Below are 17,741 nucleotides of genomic sequence, written 5' to 3'. Positions count from 1 at the left end.
AAAAAAAAAAAAAAAAAGGTGATGAAATGGAAATTTCCATGTATCCCTTATTGAAACATTGACAGTGGCATAAATATATTTTGCCAACAACAGCAGCAGCAATTAAAATAAGTAACAACTCAACTGGCTAACTGCAGTCGGAGGCATCAGATACATCCTTAATCTCATGACAGGGTACCATGTGATTTCAGGAACTGAATCCAGGCTGGAGTCCATCGGGCAGACCTGGGTTTGAGACTTAGTTCTAGGACTTACTACCCCTGGGACCTTGATTGTGCTTTTATCTCTGCGTTTTAGCATCCTCTATGTAAATGGACATAGTAATAGTACTTACTTTAAAGAGATGATTATGAACATTACATGAAATAGTGTAGGTAAAGCACCCAGCACACAGTAGGCTTCATGCAAATGGCAGCTAATTATACGTATTCATCCAACAGCATTTGTTGAGTGCCTCCTAAGTTCTAGGATCATTCCAGGTACTGAACTAGGGCTATCATTATCCTCACGATCTAATGAGATACCACAAAAGTCTCAACTTTAGGGCTTCCCTGGTGGCGCAGTGGTTGAGAGTCTGCCTGCTAATGCAGGGGACACGGGTTCGAGCCCTGGTCTGGGAGGATCCCACGTGCCGCGGAGCAACTAGGCCCGTGAGCCACAACTACTGAGCCTGCGCATCTGGAGCTTGTGCTCCGCAACAAGAGAGGCCACGATAGTGAGAGGCCCGCGGACCGCGATGAAGAATGGCGCCCGCTTGCCACAACTAGAGAAAGCCCTCGCATAGAAACGAAGACCCAACACAGCAAAAATAAATTAATTAATTAATAAACTCCTACCCCCAACATCTAAATAAAAAAAAATTCTCGACTTTAGAAGCTGCACAGTCCAGGTGTAATAGGTGGCACACCCCACTCTGCGGTCCTCAGCCTGCCTCCTCCCCCCACCCCAGCAGCCTGCCTCCTCCCCCCACCCCAGCAGCCTGCCTCCTCCCCCCACTCCAGCAGCCTGCCTCTTCCCACCGCTGGCGGCCCTCCACCCCCTCCACCCCACCCCAGCAGCCTGCCTCTTCCCACCGCTGGCGGCCCTCCACCCCCTCCACCCCACCCCAGCAGCCTGCCTCTTCCCACCGCTGGCGGCCCTCCACCTCCTCCCCCCCACCCCAGCAGCCTGCCTCTTCCCACCGCTGGCGGCCCTCCACCCCACCCCAGCAGCCTGCCTCTTCCCACCGCTGGCGGCCCTCCACCTCCTCCACCCCACCCCAGCAGCCTGCCTCTTCCCACCGCTGGCGGCCCTTCCTCCCCACCCCACCCCAGCAGCCTGCCTCTTCCCACCGCTGGCGGCCCTTCCTCCCCACCCCAGCAGCCTGCCTCTTCCCACCGCTGGCGGCCCTTCCTCCCCACCCCAGCAGCCTGCCTCTTCCCACCGCTGGCGGCCCTCCACCCCCTCCACCCCACCCCAGCAGCCTGCCTCTTCCCACCGCTGGCGGCCCTTCACCTCCACCCCACCCCAGCAGCCTGCCTCTTCCCACCGCTGGCGGCCCTTCACCTCCTCCACCCCACCCCAGCAGCCTGCCTCTTCCCACCGCTGGCGGCCCTTCCTCCCCACCCCAGCACCATTCCCCGTGACTCTTAGCAATCTGTGATGGTTAATTTTAGGTGTCAACTTGACTGGGCCACAGGCTGCCCAGATATTTGGTCAAATATTATTCTGGATGTTTCTCTGAGGGTGTTTCTGGCTGAGATTAACCTTTCACTCTGTAGACTGAGTAAAGCAGATGGCCTTCCCTTAGGTGGGTGGGCCTCAGCCAATCAGTGGAGGGGCAGAATTGAACACAAAGGCGGACCCTTCCCCGAGTAAGAAGGAATTCTCCCCTCCTGGTGACCTATGGATGGAACATGAGCTTCTTCCTGCCTTTGGATTCAGACACTGGCTGGGTCTCCAGCTTGCCAACTACAACCCCTGGGACTTGCCAACGTCTATAGTTGTGTGGGACAATTCCTTCTGATAAATCTCTTTATATACAAATAAATATATTTCTCTCTCTCTCTCGCTATATATATATACACACACACACACACACACACACACACACACACACACACACACACATCCATTAGTTCTGTTTCTCTGCAGAACCCTAATACAGATAGTTCTTACCCTGTATTGCTCAAGTCACAGGGATGACCAGCCTCCAGGCTGCCAGCACAGTTCTGGTCCAGGTGTGGGACCCCCAGAGTTGTGCAGTGTGCAACCCGCATGCTCAACACCGCAGCTGTGCTCTGATCACCCACCTCAACTCTCCACGGAGCCTCCCACGTCCCCACCTCGCCTTCTCTCCCAGGGCCATGTACTCAGTACTCATGGACAAGGCAATGACCCGCCAACTCCAAACGTCCCCGACACCTTACCTCCAGGCACGCAGTGGAAGCCGTCTCCCTGATAACCAGGTTTGCACTGGCACGTGAAGGACCCTGGAGTGTTGTAGCAGACGGCATCAGGGTGGCATCGGCTTAGCTGGCATTCATCCACATCTGCAAGACAGCCACCAAGCCCGGGGATAGTGAGATTCCTTCTAGAATTCCTAGTTTCCAGAATAATATAAGCCACTTGCTCAACTTCTGGGGACTCAGTTTCTGATCTGGGAACAGTGATTTAGGAACTCATCAAACATTAATTATCAAAACACTAACTCCTCAATTTCTATCCAGTGTATTTACAAATGTGTTTCACTTTGATGTTTTCAAGAAAAATCAAGCAAAAGGAAAAACGAGAGGATCTTTTTTCATTATTTCCTTCTCATCATAAACGAGAGCTTCAGAAATGTCTGAGTTTGGAGACAGATGATTAACGGCTTGACAGAAAAATCTCAAAGACCAGAGAAAATTCACATGTTCAGTAACAAAGAGAAAGTATTTCAGAAATTATAATCTCTTAGAGAAGCTTGGACTTTCCAGAAATACTCCATGGTGTAACGTTAAGTAATTTTGCAAACCAGGGGACCGGGGAACGGTGTTCAGAGTTATTTCACTTAAAATTATCTCTAAGAGCACCCTGGCTGCCAACAATGGACTGATCTGAGGTCTGAATTTTGTGGAACCATTTATTCTCTGCATCTGAAGTCATTTATTCAAAAAGGGGACTTTACATTTTTGGAACACAAGGTTAGAGCAGGCCAGGTGAATGACTGTATGTATCTTATTAAATAAAAGGCTGGACTTTAAGCTCCATGTGTGTAAGGATTGTTTGTCTTTTCATGAAAGACAAACAATCTCCTCAGTCCCTAGCAGACAGCAGGTGTTTAATTATTGCCTGAACGAGCAAGTGACATGGAACAAAATGGTACAGGGAGGACAAGTGTCTTCCCCAATGAGAACAGCCCCCCAAAGAAAACACATAATTCAAATTACTAGAGATACAAAATACAGCCCATCTACTCAACAGAGTTGAGAGAAGAATTCTCTTTTTTTTTTTTAATTTAATTTTATTTTTATTTTTTTGGCTGTGTTGGGTCTTCATTGCTGTGCGCGGGCTTTCTCTAGTTGGGGCGAGCGGGGGCTACTCTTTGTTGTGGTGCACGGGCTTCTCATCATGGTGGCTTCTCTTGTTGTGGAGCACGGGCTCTAGGCGCAGGGGCTCACTAGTTGTGGCACATGGGCTCAGTAGTTGTGGCTCACGGGCTCTAGAGCACAGGCTCAGTAGTTGTGGCACACGGGCTTAGTTGCTCTGCAGCATGTGGGATCTTCCCGGACCAGGGATCGAACCCATATCCCCTGCATTGGCAGGCAGATTCTTAACCACGGCGCCACCAGGGAAGCCTGAGAAGCATTCTCTTGAATTTGGAGTTGAGTCAGTAATTAGCATGTGGTAAGTATCACCCAGGGAATTTTTTCAGGTTACACAGGGAGGAAAGTCAGAGTGACAACGTACCTTGGCAGGCTCTGCCATCCCCAGAGAAGCCTGGCAGACAGGAGCAGGTGTAGGAGGAGCCTCCCAAATAGATGCACTGGGCCCGCTGAGAGATGTCACAGTCATGAAGGCCAGTCTCACAGTAGTTGATGGGGCGCTGGTCCATGACAGCTTCAGACAAAAGGTTGACATGCAATGTTTGGAAGAGTCCCCTGAGCAGTCCCAGGGCCCTTCCAAGCAGTGTAGTCCACTAAGGTGGACCATGTCTGGACCCCAGACCTCCAGACATCTCTTCAGGTTCATCCCTGCTCCCCGCTGGATGGTACCCCTGGCTCTCCTCCTGTTTCCTCCCACCTGGATCCCACCTCTGATAAGTCTTCGCAGCCTGCCACTGCAGGGGGTCAACTGGCCTGGCTCTCGACCTCAGCTTCGCCCCAGGGCTCTGTCTCAGGCCACTCTCCACACCTGGTCCCCGAAACCCAACTTTCCCTTCCTCTGGATGTGGAGGTGGAATCTGCAGGTAGACACGCTTCCCGTGGCACCTCTGTTGGTGGAGCGTTTGGAGCTGAGGATCTGAGACTTCCACGGTATCTTTGCCCTCGGCTCACTGGGCGGGTGGAATGTTCACTACGAATGCCAAAGTCACCCACGTCCCACCAAGGAAGGTGAAATAAACTTTCCCAGGGAAGTGAGACGGGGATGGTAGGATGACTGTGGGCCTCTGGGGTGGGCAGCCCTGGGTTTCTACGAGGTGCATGAGGCCACCCTATGGCTTTGGGTAAATCATATAACTTTTCGGAGCCACAATTTCTTCCCCTGTAGAATAGGAATGACTTCCAGCATGCCAAGCATGGGGAGGCCCAGTAGATGGGACTATTATTTTCTAAAGGGTCCTGATGACAAGACTCAGAGAATGAGGTTGTAGGAAGTAGGCATGTGACATACAGGCTAGAAAATCATACCCCATCTTGTGCTGCTGCCTCAAGATGAAAGTCAAGGACTAAGGTCTAGGGGGTGATTTCCAACAGCTGGTTCAGATACTCTGGGGTTTGTAAGGCACTTTAACTTCTGGTCTTAAAGCTCTAAGGCCCAGGTCAGAGTCCTGGCCCTCATGATGCCAGAACAGGACACTTTCTTCCTGCAAGGAGGCCCTCAGGGTTTAGATTATCCTGGATACAGGAGGACTCCTCAACTGTATCCTCAATGAGTCTTCCCAAGATTAATTCCAGTTCATCCTGTCTCAAGTGCTTCGGCAGAGAGAGCTCCAAGCACCGTCAGGGGACAGGTAAAGAAGAGGATCCTGTCTGCGCCCATGAGAGGTTAGCAAAGTACCGTATTGGTGGATGGAGGCCCAGCCTGCGGACTCAGCAGTTTAGACTCCTGAAGTTGGACTGTTAACTAACTCCCATGGGACAGGGACCATGGAACCAAGTCTGTGGGCCAAAGGGTTACTGGATTTTAAATTGCTACAAGTGGTCCAAATTTCTTTCCAGACAACAGTAGCCCAGATTACACTGAACCAAACCAAGGACACACTGTTTCCTTGGGCCGCTCCTGTCTTCTCTCACCTTTCATCGTTTCTAACATTCTTCGTCTCTCCAGGGTCCTCTTTCCCCCAACTCCTTCAGCTCGCAAAGTGTGAAAGGGACACTCTCGGAGAATTGGGACCAAAAAAAATGTAGGGGAAATATACCCAGACAGAACAACCAGGAAAGGAGTCTCACTTCTCTTCCATCAAATATTCATGTCATTAGAGTGCATAAGTGACCATTTTACACATTGTGTTCGCTCCAGCCTCATTGTGCCCCACCCTTGGCAACATGGGTAGGTCCTAATGTCCCCTGCCCTGCCATCACCTTCACCTTTGCTTCTTTTTTTTTTTTTTTTTGGCCAAGCCGCTTGGCTTATAGGATCTCAGTTCCCCAACCAGGAACTGAGCCCCGGGTCCACGGCAGTGAAAGTGCAGAGTCCTAACCACTGGACCGCCAGGGAATTCCCACACCTATGCTTCTATAATCCTCAAACCCTTTCTAGAAAAAGGTAGTTTATAATTTAGTTTTCTTTTAATTTATTTATTTATTTATTTTTGGCTGCATTGGGTCTTCGTTGCTTTCCCTAAGCTTTCTCTAGTTGCGGTAAGCAGGGGTTACTCTTCGTTGCGGTGCGCGGGCTTCTCATTGTGGTGTCTTCTCTTGTTGTGGAGCACGGGCTCTAGGTGTGCGGGCTGCAATAGCTGTGGCTCGCGGGCTCTAAAGCGCAGGCTTAGTAGTTGGGGTGCACGGGCTTAGTTGCTCCGTGGCATGTGGGATCTTCCCGGACCAGGGCTCTAACCCATGTCCCCTGCATTGGCAGGCGGATTCTTAACCACTGCGCCAGCAGGGAAGCCCCTATAATTTAATTTTTTAAATCACGTTTTCCTTTATGTAAGACCATTTTTCACGCCAGAGCAATTTTCTTCTGAGGGAAGCTTTAGAACTTTACAACTCCAAGCAATTTAGTTCTACCTTTTTCATTTTCAAAGTATACAAAGCATTTTTTTTCTTTTTCTTTCTTTATTTTTTTTAACATCTTTATTGGCGTAGAATTGCTTTACAATGGTATGTTAGTTTCTGCTGTATAACAAAGTGAATCAGCTATACGTATACATATAGCCCCATATCCCTTCCCTCTTGCATCTCCCTCCCACCCTCCCTATCCCACCCCTCTAGGTGGACACAAAGCACCGAGCTGATCTCCCTGTGCTATGCGGCTGCTTCCCACTAGCTATCAATTTTACGTTTGGCAGTGTATATTTTTAAGCAAAATATACAACACCACAAAGGAGACCTTTTCACTGATTTACACAAGAGGGGCCACCAGCACATCCAGCTGTGCTTCCCTCAAAGGCTCCTAACCCCGCAGGCTGGCAATTTCCTACAATTCTCACCCTGCCTGTCAACTAGCAGGGGGTACAGGGTGGGAGGGAGGGGAAAGTTTTGGAGAGGACAGAAAATCAGGCTCAAAATGGGATTTAAAACCAGTATGGAGGTTCCTTAAAAAACTAAAAATAGAATTCCCACATGACCCAGCAATCCCACTACTGGGCATATACCCAGAGAAAACCATAATTCAAAAGGAGACATGCACCCCAATGTTCATTGCAGCACTACTTACAATAGCCAGGTCATGGAAGCAACCTAAATGCCTATTGACAGACAAATGGATAAAGAAGATGTGGCACATATATACAAAGGAATATTACTCAGCCATAGAAAGGAACGAAATTGGGTCATTTGTAGAGACATGGATGGATCTAGAGACTGTCATACAGAGTGAAGTAAGTCAGAAAGAGAAAAACAAATAACGTATATTAACGCATATATGTGGAACCTAGAAAAATGGTACAGATGAACCGGTTTGCAGGGCAGAAAGTGAGACACAGATGTAGAGCACAAACACATGGACACCAAGGGGGGAAAGTGGTGGGGGTGGTGGAGGGATGAATTGGGAGATTGGGATCGACATATATACACTACTATGTATAAAATAGATAACTAGTGAAAACCTACTGCATAGCACAGGGAATTCTACTCAGTGCTCTGTGGTGACCTAAATGGGAAGGAAATCCAAAAAAGAGGGGATATATGTATACGTATAGCTGATTCACTTTGCTGTACAGCAAAAACTAACACGTTGTAAAGCAACTATACTCCAATAAAAATTAATTTTAAAAAATTAATTACAATTACATGTTCAGTTGGGGTTTTACTTTTCTAGCTCCCGCATTTCTGAAGAGAACCCTGGACTGTGACCTGGCATGGGCAGAGCCAAGGAACTGCCCTGAGATGCCGCCACCCCATGTGACATTGGTCCCCAAGAGACACCTGCAAGGCTGGCTGGGGCCAGGAAATGAGACAACGCGGAGAAGGGAGGTGATGCTGAGAAGGAAGGACAAAACGAGGGAAAGAAGCCACGTGTTACAAGGAGAGAAAAGGGCGGGGAATAAACAGCCTTTAGGGGAGTGGTTTCACAGCCTCTAGTTACTTTAAGTTCTGAGAAAAAGATCACAGAGATGAATGATTCACAGTAATTTTTCCTAACAACATGACAGGAGAGGGAGGGAGGACAGGAACGCTGGGTGAGCCAGGCTGAGCCTTTAGCTGAAGCCCAGCCCTGTTCCCCCTGACCGACGGGCAGGTGCATGGTGCCGTGCACTGTACAACTCGGGGTCCCAACCTGCCCATGCTCCGTACAGGTCACGTATCACAGGCGGCAACTGTATCTACACATAAAGGTGATTTGCAGGTCAGCTGAGGCTCTTTTCCTTTGTGTCAGCATACTTTGCACATTCCAATTAACTAAAAGTTTGCACCCAGTGGAAAAGAGAAAGTCACAGGCTTGCAGAAAATGACAAAGATGGAAATCCACAAAGCAGCCCCTCCCCTAATGGATACCCATCCTCATGGAAAGACAGTCACCTCTGGCCATCCATACGCCCAGCCCCTCACAGTTGTCAGGACACAGACAACCATCCAGATTCTTTCCTCACGCTTCCCTGCTCTGACCTGACAGACATCGGTCCCAGCCTGTGCTTCAACCCAGGACGTAGCTTTAACAAGGAATTCCGGGAGAGTGAAACTGACCCGTAAATTATCCAGTGAGGAGCCAGACTCTGTGTGTGAATGCATTCAGGCAGACTTGGTTTCACCCAGTGAGCCATCTCTCTGTGAGGTGAGTCTCAAAGGAGCCAATTAAAAGAGGCCAAAAGCCAAGTGGGATGGAATTGCACAGGGGGCCACGGGCAGGGGGAGAATCAGGAAACCTCGATGCCAGGTCTTGGTGGAACTTAATGATCTTCAGGTGGTTTTCACACTTGCTTCTGAGAGGGGGGAATCCATTATTCAAACAAAATCTTACTCAGAAATTGATATACAGGAAAATGAAATAGTCCTTGTATCCCCACTGGCAGATCCTGGGGCATCTCCCAGGGCTCCACGGGACACAGGAAGCCCATGATGCAGTCTAATCACCTCATTTTACAGGTGAGGAACTGAGGCCCAGAGAGGTTGTCTTCCTCAAAATCAAATGCCTAGGAGTAGACGTTTGCCCACCACCTGTCTTGCACCCCGCCCTAGCCCTTCCGTGAGGGTGGATCCCAGGAATGGCTGGAGACAGAAACTGAGGACACAACATGCCTCACACACGTCTGCCCCAGGACTGTCCACGTCACCACCCAAGGGGTAAGGGATCCACCACCAAAGCTTGAGCCGAAATATAATGCAAACGGTGCTGCCACAGAAAACAGATCTTTGAATCTGCTTCGTCTCAAAAAGCAGAGAAGGAAGTCAGGCCAAATTCACAGAAATTGTTCTTTATGGAAAAAAAAAGAAGAAGTAACTTTAGCAGAGCTGAAATCTCAGCTCTGTGCAAAGGGGACTGGCTGTCTCTCAGTTCACAGATGTTTGGGTCATACTCAAAATATGAGAACGGCCTGTTCCCTCCGCCCTCAAGACACCATCTCACCCTGGGACCTTGGCGGCCTCATCTGAATTTCAAGACAGAGCAAACAGAAAGCATGCTAGGGTTTAGTAAACAGCAAGGAAAGGACAAGGAGATGGTTCACTGAGGCAGTAAAAGAGGAATCTGTTTTAAATTGGGAAGAAATGTTCAGTTCAGATGGCCCCTTTAGCATGCTGCCCTCCAGACCTGGAAATCTCCAAGAATCTTTGAACTTGAAATTCTTGGAAACAACAGGTCAAAGTGCAGCAGTCGGAAAAAGTGGGGAAATTTAAACAATCTGGCTCTTTGGAGTTGGCCCATCACCATCATCACCAAAATCATCAGCAACCTAAAGCATAATTAGCCTAATTAATAGGCTTACCTTCTAACTTTGATAGGCTATGAAGTTATGCTAGTACTTGGGGCTTGTAAAATGGAAATCCGTAAATAGAAAGGCTCCGAATGGAGTTTTAGATGTAAATCAGGAAGAATTCAATCGAAGGCAGGTAATGACACAAATGCCTATAAGGTGTTCCCTCCATGTGAATCGCAAGGCCACTAATTATAAGGAGAAACATGTCTAATTGTTTGAATAGCTATTAAAAGAATAATGGAAAGAATTAAAAGGAATTTTATAAGAAGGGAAGGGTATTACCAGTGTAGACAGGCAACACTGCTTATTCCTTGTACCTGTGACTCTCCAGGCAGTCGGAGGAAAGGAATGAAGTCTGATTCACCTTTGTAAACTGTCCTCCCCAACAGTACAGGGAACCTTCCATCTCAGCCAGGACAACTACCTGGGGCAATACCATTCACACAGGTGCTGGCAGACGTCATGTGAATTACTCGTGTTGAAAAGTCACCCACAGAACTTACCCACACACGTTCCCTCCTCTGAAAACCGGTAACCCTCCACACACTCGCATCGGAAAGTTCCTGGGTAGTTATTGCAGATTGCGTGGCTCCCACACACCGAGGGCTGCTCTGAACATTCGTCAATATCTACGGCAAAAAAAATGTTTTTAAGACTTATTTATTGATTTATTTATTTTTGGCCTCGCCGCTCAGCTTCGGGGATCTTAGTTCCCCGACCAGGGAGCGAACCCAGGCCCCCTGCAGTGTAAGCGCCAAGTCTTAACCACTGGACTGTCAGGGAATTCCTCCCAAATTTTTGTTTGAATGCAGACTCTTAAAAAAAAAACACCTCTTCAAACACCACTAAACATAATAAAATAGAAAGCATTTTGGCATGCAAACGGATCCACTTTAAAACACACCTTTTTATATTCCAAAATGATGTTAAAGAAATCTTTTTTTCTGTGCATAATTTGAGAGTGATCCCAAGGCCCTCCTCCTAAATAAATGTGTACTCCCCGCTCCCCGCCCAACCCACCCTGCCTTTTGGAGTTAGTTGCTGAGCCTGGCGCCCACTAACATCAGATGGGCAAATACGTGTCAGAAAGACGTGCAGACAAGTCTCCAGACTCTGAATAAGGTTCCTGAACTACAAAACGTAATTAAATATGCTCTTGTTCAAAAATATTTCCTTTCTCCAACGATACTGACAAAGCAAAGTGGGACCGTTTAAAGCCTAATTGTGAATCTTGGAATGTTATCCTGCGCTTAATGCACTAACAGGAAAACCATTAACTCATAAGATTGTGAGTGATGCTCTCCCACAGGACAATACTGTGGCCATCGCGTGGGGTGACTGGAACAAAGGAACGTATGCTCCGGAGCTGGACACAGCTAGGTTCAAATCCTGCCTCCTTTCCTTACCAGCTTGTGTGGTCCCGGACAAGTTGCCTCACTCCTCTGCCTCAGTTTCCCCATTGGTGAGTACTCACGCTACTATTCATCTTGAGGGGTTCTACTGAAGATTACAGAAAATGGATGTAAGCCTAGCATGCTCGAGAAATGTACCTATTGGGACTTCCCGGGCCAGCCGGCGGTTAAGACTCCACACTCCCAATTCAGGGGGCACGGGTTTGATTCCTGGTTGGGAAACTAAGCTCCTGCATGCCACAGAGTGCGGCCAAAAAATAAGAAGAAATTAAAAAAAAAAAAGAAATGCACCTATTATTATTATCCTACACTACCAGCCACAGGGGTGTTCCGATTCTAGGAACATAGCCCTCAGGTGGCCACTGGCACTGGGGGCCAGTCTGTGGCTACCACTACAGGAAGGCTGGTTGGCCCAGATAAGAAATCAAGCTACTCTGTCATCACCTAGGTCACCTGTCCACTGATGGATTGAAATAAATACAGTCACACAAGATCCTTCTGTGCCAACCTCACTCTCAGAGTGCACAGGTACTTCTGGCATTTTTAGAACTCTTGGAGATGCGTGTGAGGAAGATTTTATAGTGGCTGAGACCACACAACCCCCTCCCCCTCTCAGCTGCCCCTCCTCAGTTCCATCATGTGAATCTTCCTCATGCTCCACCTCCGATGGCCAGTCCAGCCGGTCTCTTCACTGGTGAGGCAAAAGCCCTGCTGGCTTTTTGGACTACATTGCACAAGACAGGCATTTTTGCCACTTCAGCCCCGTAGTTGGACCTATACTCAGAAAAAAACCCAAACCAAATGGCATTCAGCTTTTGAAACTACACTGCAACGTAAGTTTCTGTGACGTGTTTAAGATACAAGATCTCGGGGCTTCCTTGGTGGTGCACTGGTTAAGAATCCGCCTGCCAATGCAGGGTACACAGGTTCGAGCCCTGGTCCGGGAAGATCCCACATGCCCCGGAGCAACAAAGCCCGTGAGCCACAACTACTGAGCCCACATGCCACAACTATGAAGCTTGTGCACCTAGAGTCCGTGCTCTGCAACAAGAGAAACCACCGCGGTGAGAAGCCCACGCACCGCAACGAAGAGTAGCCCCTGCTCGCTGCAACAAGAGAAAAGCCCACACGCAGCAAAGAAGAACCAACACAGCCAATAAATAAATAAGTAATAATAAAAAAGGTACAAGATCTCATATCACTTATATGTGGAATCTAAAATTTGGCACAAATGAACCTATCTACAAAACAGAAACAGACTCACAGACATAGAGAACAGACTTGTGCCAAGGGGGAGGGGGGAGGGGGGAGGGAGAGGGATGGACTGGGAGTCTGGGGTTAGTAGATGCAAACTATTACGTTTAGAATGGATAAACAACAAGGTCCTACTGTATAGCACAGGGAACTATATTCAGTATCCTGCGATAAACCATAATGAAAAAGAATATAAAAAAAGAACGTATACATGTGTATAACTGATTCACTTTGCTGTACAGCAGAACTTAACACAACACTGTAAATCAACTATACTGCAGTTAAAAAAAAAAAAAAAAGATCTCAGACCAGACTATGGCTCCAGGCACAGCTGGAAGGTTACAGAACAAAGCCCCTCCCAAGGCAGCCTCTTAACCAGCTGGAGCTGGGATGGGGGTGGAGGGATATTCAGCAAGTGTGGACTTTCCAGCTCCATCCACCAGCTGCTGCTTCAACAACACGGGAGAAAAAGATCATTCTGCTTCACTGTGTTCTGCACTACAGCTCTCAGAGGACACTACAGGCCAGATGTCTGGACACGCTGTGCAAACTGCAGGGATCCACAGCTGAGGCTCAACTGCCAAAGCACGAGAGCACAGAGCAGCAGTTTCCAATCAAAGGGACAGAACCCAATCACCAGGGGCAATTTTCCAAGCTTCATTCCACCCCTAGAAGGTTTATGGAAAGGGAAACTGCGTGTTTCAAGAAAGCTTCTTAGGTGATTGGAAGGATGCTCATCCGGCACACCCTACCTGGAGAACCACGGCAAACGGGACCTGGGGGCCCGTGGGATGAGGGAGGGGATGGTCCCCTAGCACGACCCCCACCTCCATCTTGGAATGTCTACACATAAAATCTTGGAAGGTCTACACATAAAACCTTGGAAGTTCTACACATAAAACCTTGGAAGGTCTACACATAAAATCCAAGCTGGGCGACTCCTTTTCTTTCAGAGCAAAACCCTAGCCATCTCCCTGCTATTATTTCACGGTCCTTACAGTTTGGAAATTCTTCCTAATGCCTAATTTAAACCCTCCCTTCTGTAATTGGAGGCTAGGACTCTAATCCATTCTTTAGTAGAAACCGTGAACTAGTGATAACTGTTCCTTATAAAAGATCACAATATCTGCTTGAAGATTATTGTTCTTATTAGTCATGATCTGGTCAACGTCTTCACTGGGAAGAGGTTTCCTTTCACATAAATCATTCCCTAACGCAACAGGAAAATCCTGGATTATTCTTGTAATCACTGCTTCCTTTTCGACTTTTTTTCAGAGTGGCTACTTTTCAACAACTCTAAGTTTCTCTAAAATGTGTCCTTTTCATAAACACCAGGCTCTTATTGGAGAAGCATCCCAGGATTTATTTGTTAAATGCCTTGTGCGCACTCAATGAGAGACTGTGCAAAACCCTCTCTTACAGCCTCCCAACTGAGAAATATAGGGAAGCCATTCTGTCAGGCACCAGAGCTCTTGTGATTCAACTGGAAATCTCCAAATTAGCTCGCAGGGTCACTCTGCAGTGTCTAATCAAGCCCAGCCTTACTTTGAATGTCATCTATCATTATATCAACGCTACACACACTGAATGACCAAGGCTCACCCTCATCCTCTTCAGAGGCACTTTCCAGGTCAAAATAATATGTGAAGTGATCTGCTTAATGCAATTTCCTATCAACAGCCCGGTGTCTCAATGCATTAATGCTACGAGGCTTATTCTCGTGACCCAGAACAGAAAGTAGCCTGACTAGGAATATACCCACATTCCATGGTGCAAATCTGCCAGGGCAAAAGCAAGCGCGCACAAACGCCTGTCTTCCTGGGCCAACACATCGGAGGGGTTTCCACGATAGCAACAGATTCCATCCATAAAGCATGGCTGGTTGTGCCCTGGGAAAGTGAATCAAGCAGTCCCACCACAAGCTCAGGCACCAAAAGCAGAATTAGCCAGAGGTTATGGGGCAGCAGGTTGGGGTAGCTCCACGTTCTACTAATACAGTAATTCCCCTACACACGAATGAGTTCCATTCCGAGAGTGTGTTTGTAAGTCCAATTTGTTCGTAAGTCCAGCAAACTTAGGCTAGGTACCCAACTACCACAAGCATCTATATACCGCTGATTTTACGCATGCTTCCGGACATCTGGGCTTGAAACAAAGATACTGTACTCCCGTACTCTATACAGTACTGTACAGTAAAGTACACAAAAGCACAACCACTTATAGAGGATGCACGCACGTGACAATGTACACCAGACACGTGAACTAACTTACATGACGGGACACGCAAATGCACATTTGCAGCTTTGAAGGTTCGCAACTTGAAGGCTTGTATGTAGGGGACTTACTGTATTCAGTTGGCTTATGAAGCTGAAGCACAGCTACATAAAGACTAAGGAGGCATAGGCTTCCGCTGGAGAAATGGGGGCACCTCATCCCTTCGTGGTGTCCATCACCATCACCATGGCCTGGGAGGTCTCTGCTCACACACACACAGTATCGCAGTTTCAAAGTGGCCTGAGCCAATTTAGCCATTCAAGACTGTTGGGCTCTTTGGGGAAACACCGGGGGAACTCTGATGATCAGAGGTGAGTAGGAACTATGTCCCCTGCCCAGTGGTACGTTACAAGGGAAGCGAGTCTCAGATTGAATTCTACCACACGGACCAAGTCCTCAGCGAGCCGGCTAAACAGTGGTACAAGCTGTTCCCGTAAGCCCAGTCCCTGCTCTCCATCCTTTCAGACGTTCCAATGAGCACCTCACATAAATTTCACTCTGAAGTAACTGCAGCAATACCCCAGCAGCAGGATCTCCTAACCTTCACGTGAAATCAGCACACTAAAGCTGCCATTCATTGGAGGCATCCAATGGATTCAATTCAACGGATTCCAGACCCAAGGCATCGTTCCCAAATTCCAAGGCTGCTGGGCTCCCCAGATTCTTATGCCCCAGTCATTCAAGGGGGCTGCTCATCATTCTGGCCAAAAAGACATGTGCACACCCCCCATTTCACTAGGGAAGCTTACTTCTAGCACTCCTTGCATTTGCTGGTGAGCCCCTGTGGCAGGTGTAGGAAGCTCTGACATTCTTACCCTAGTTGCCTCTGCTATATGGACTCTTCATGGAGTCAGGAGTCAACTAACCGCCTTTTGGCGGTGGATTAAAATTTAGTAACAAACATAAATATCAATCTGTCTACGTGAAAGTATTTAAAGTGAAATCATAAGCAATAAAATAAGTACAGTGAAGACAGTATAATATACGCACTTGAGTCAGAGACTCAAGGTCCAACGTTCCAATGTCCCCGGCTCATCTGTAAAAACAGGAATAGACCTCCCACCCATTAGGATGGCCGCTATCCAAAAAACAAAACAAGTGTTGGCAAGAATGCGGAGAAATTGCAGCCCTTGTGCACTGGCGATGGGATAGAAAATGGTGCAGCTGCTGGGGAAGACACTATGACGGTTCTTCGAAAAAAAACACACACAGAATTGATGTGACCCAGCAATTCCACTTCTGGGTATATCCCCAAAAGAGTTGAAAGCAGGGTCTCAAACAGATATTTGTACCCCATGTTCATAGCAGCATAATTCACGACAGAAAAAGAATTGAAGCAACCCAAGTGCCTATAGACAAATGAATGGATTAAAAAGAAAAAAGAGTATGTGTATGCAATGGAATAGTTCGCAGCCTTCAAAAGAAGGGAGATTCTGACCCAGGCTCCAACATGGATGAACCCTGGGGCCACTATGTTAAGTGAAAGAAGCCAGATACAGCCAAGGACAAATACTGTATGATTCCACTTACATGAGTTACCTAGAATCATCAGATTTGTAGAAAGTGTTATGGAATGGTGGTTGCCAGGGGCTGGCGGGGGAGGGGAGGGATGAGAAGTTGTTATTTAATGGGAACAGAGTTTCCATTTTGCAAATGAAAAGAGTTGTGGAGATGGCTGGTGGGGATGGTCACACAACAATGTAAATGTACTTAATGCTGCTGAACCGTACACTTCAAAAGAGTTAGAATGATCAATTTTATATTATGTCCATTTTACCACAATTAAAAATAATTTTTAAAAGACAGAAATGAAAGAATCTATCTCATGAGCGTTGCTGAATTAAATCAGTTAGTGTTTGTGAAGCACCTAACACAACAATGCCTGGGTACATCGCAGTTGTAGTCATATTATGTGTGTTATAAACAGCGCTGACTTTCCCCTCCTTTAAGCCCATGTATTCTCGACGTGAAGTGGAGTGTGGCCTTATAAATTCTACTCTGCTGCTTAGAGTCAGGGCATCTGACCAGATGAAGGAAGGGCCAGGACCCCTAACATCACGGAGCGAACACTGAGCGTGACCATCAGTGTTTATCTCACCAGTGCTGCCTCTTCCTCGCCCCTCTGCTGTACAGGATCTGTTTCTGCAGCCCCCCCACCCCACTGCCCACCACCACCAAGTCAGAGTGGACGACTGTACCGTAGCAGGTCTGTCCGTCTCCCCGGAAGCCGATGGAACACTCGCAGGTGAACTGGGTCCCGGGGCCGGGGCGACAGGCTGCATTGCTGTCACACCCATGAGTGCCGATGTAGCAAGGATTCTGAAGGGCATCAGGGGAGCCGTCTGTGAAGGCAGAGACATTGAAACCCAGTGAGGATTCAGAAACTCTTATTCCTCCAGAAACCCCAGAAAGTAAGGCAGGACTGATGACCAGAAAACCCGCCGACTCCTGAGTCACCTGGGGGTCACCTGAGGCGGGATCAGCAAACTACATCCCTTTGGACATTTGTCTATTTTTGTAAATAAAGTTTTACTGGAAACCAGCCACACCCATTCACTTGCATACGGTCCTTTTGTGCTACAGTCACAGAACTGAGAGAGACTGCACGGCTGGCAAAGCCTGAAATATTTATTGATACTGTCTGGCCTTTTAAGAAAAAAATACGCCAACCCCTGATGCCTGGAGCTACAGCTGTCAAAGGAAGGAGACAGACACCTGCCCTCCTTCTGCTTTATGGAGCTGAGGACAAACTCGACTAGCTGGAGAAGTGACCTGGGTACAGAGGGAGAATCAAAAATAACTGAAAAAGAGAAAGACCTTCACACCTAGACCCCAAACATACAGAACCCCTAGGGCTTAAAGATTTGGATGATGTGAGACCTGACACTGGGCTGTCCCACTAGCTGCAGCTCCTTCCACGCAGCCAGAAGCACCCCGAGACTAGACTCCGCCTCTCGCAATGTGCCGTCCCCGGGCAGAAAGCTCGTTGTAGGCTCCGTGCCTGACTTTCAACAGATTTGATTAGGATTTCCCCAGGTGAGCAC

The 17,741-nt window shown here is 47.9% G+C and overlaps 1 protein-coding gene across 2 annotated transcripts in view; it reads right to left on the bottom strand.

Moving 5' to 3' along the window:
* The window catches only part of NID1 (nidogen 1), a 95,042-nt gene that overhangs the window by 36,849 nt on the left and 40,452 nt on the right, over window positions 1-17,741 (bottom strand). For both annotated transcript variants that reach the window (XM_030839482.3, XM_030839483.3), the window contains exons 9-12: window positions 16,896-17,039; window positions 10,261-10,386; window positions 3,928-4,077; window positions 2,409-2,531 (exon numbers count right to left, since the gene is read on the bottom strand). In XM_030839482.3, the coding sequence (XP_030695342.1) occupies window positions 2,409-2,531; window positions 3,928-4,077; window positions 10,261-10,386; window positions 16,896-17,039 (543 nt within the window). The remainder of the gene's footprint in view (window positions 1-2,408; window positions 2,532-3,927; window positions 4,078-10,260; window positions 10,387-16,895; window positions 17,040-17,741) is intronic.

Source organism: Globicephala melas, chromosome 16 (genome assembly GCF_963455315.2).
Source record: "Globicephala melas chromosome 16, mGloMel1.2, whole genome shotgun sequence".
Classification (NCBI taxonomy): domain Eukaryota; kingdom Metazoa; phylum Chordata; class Mammalia; order Artiodactyla; family Delphinidae; genus Globicephala; species Globicephala melas.
This window is presented reverse-complemented; position numbering and strand designations above follow the sequence as displayed.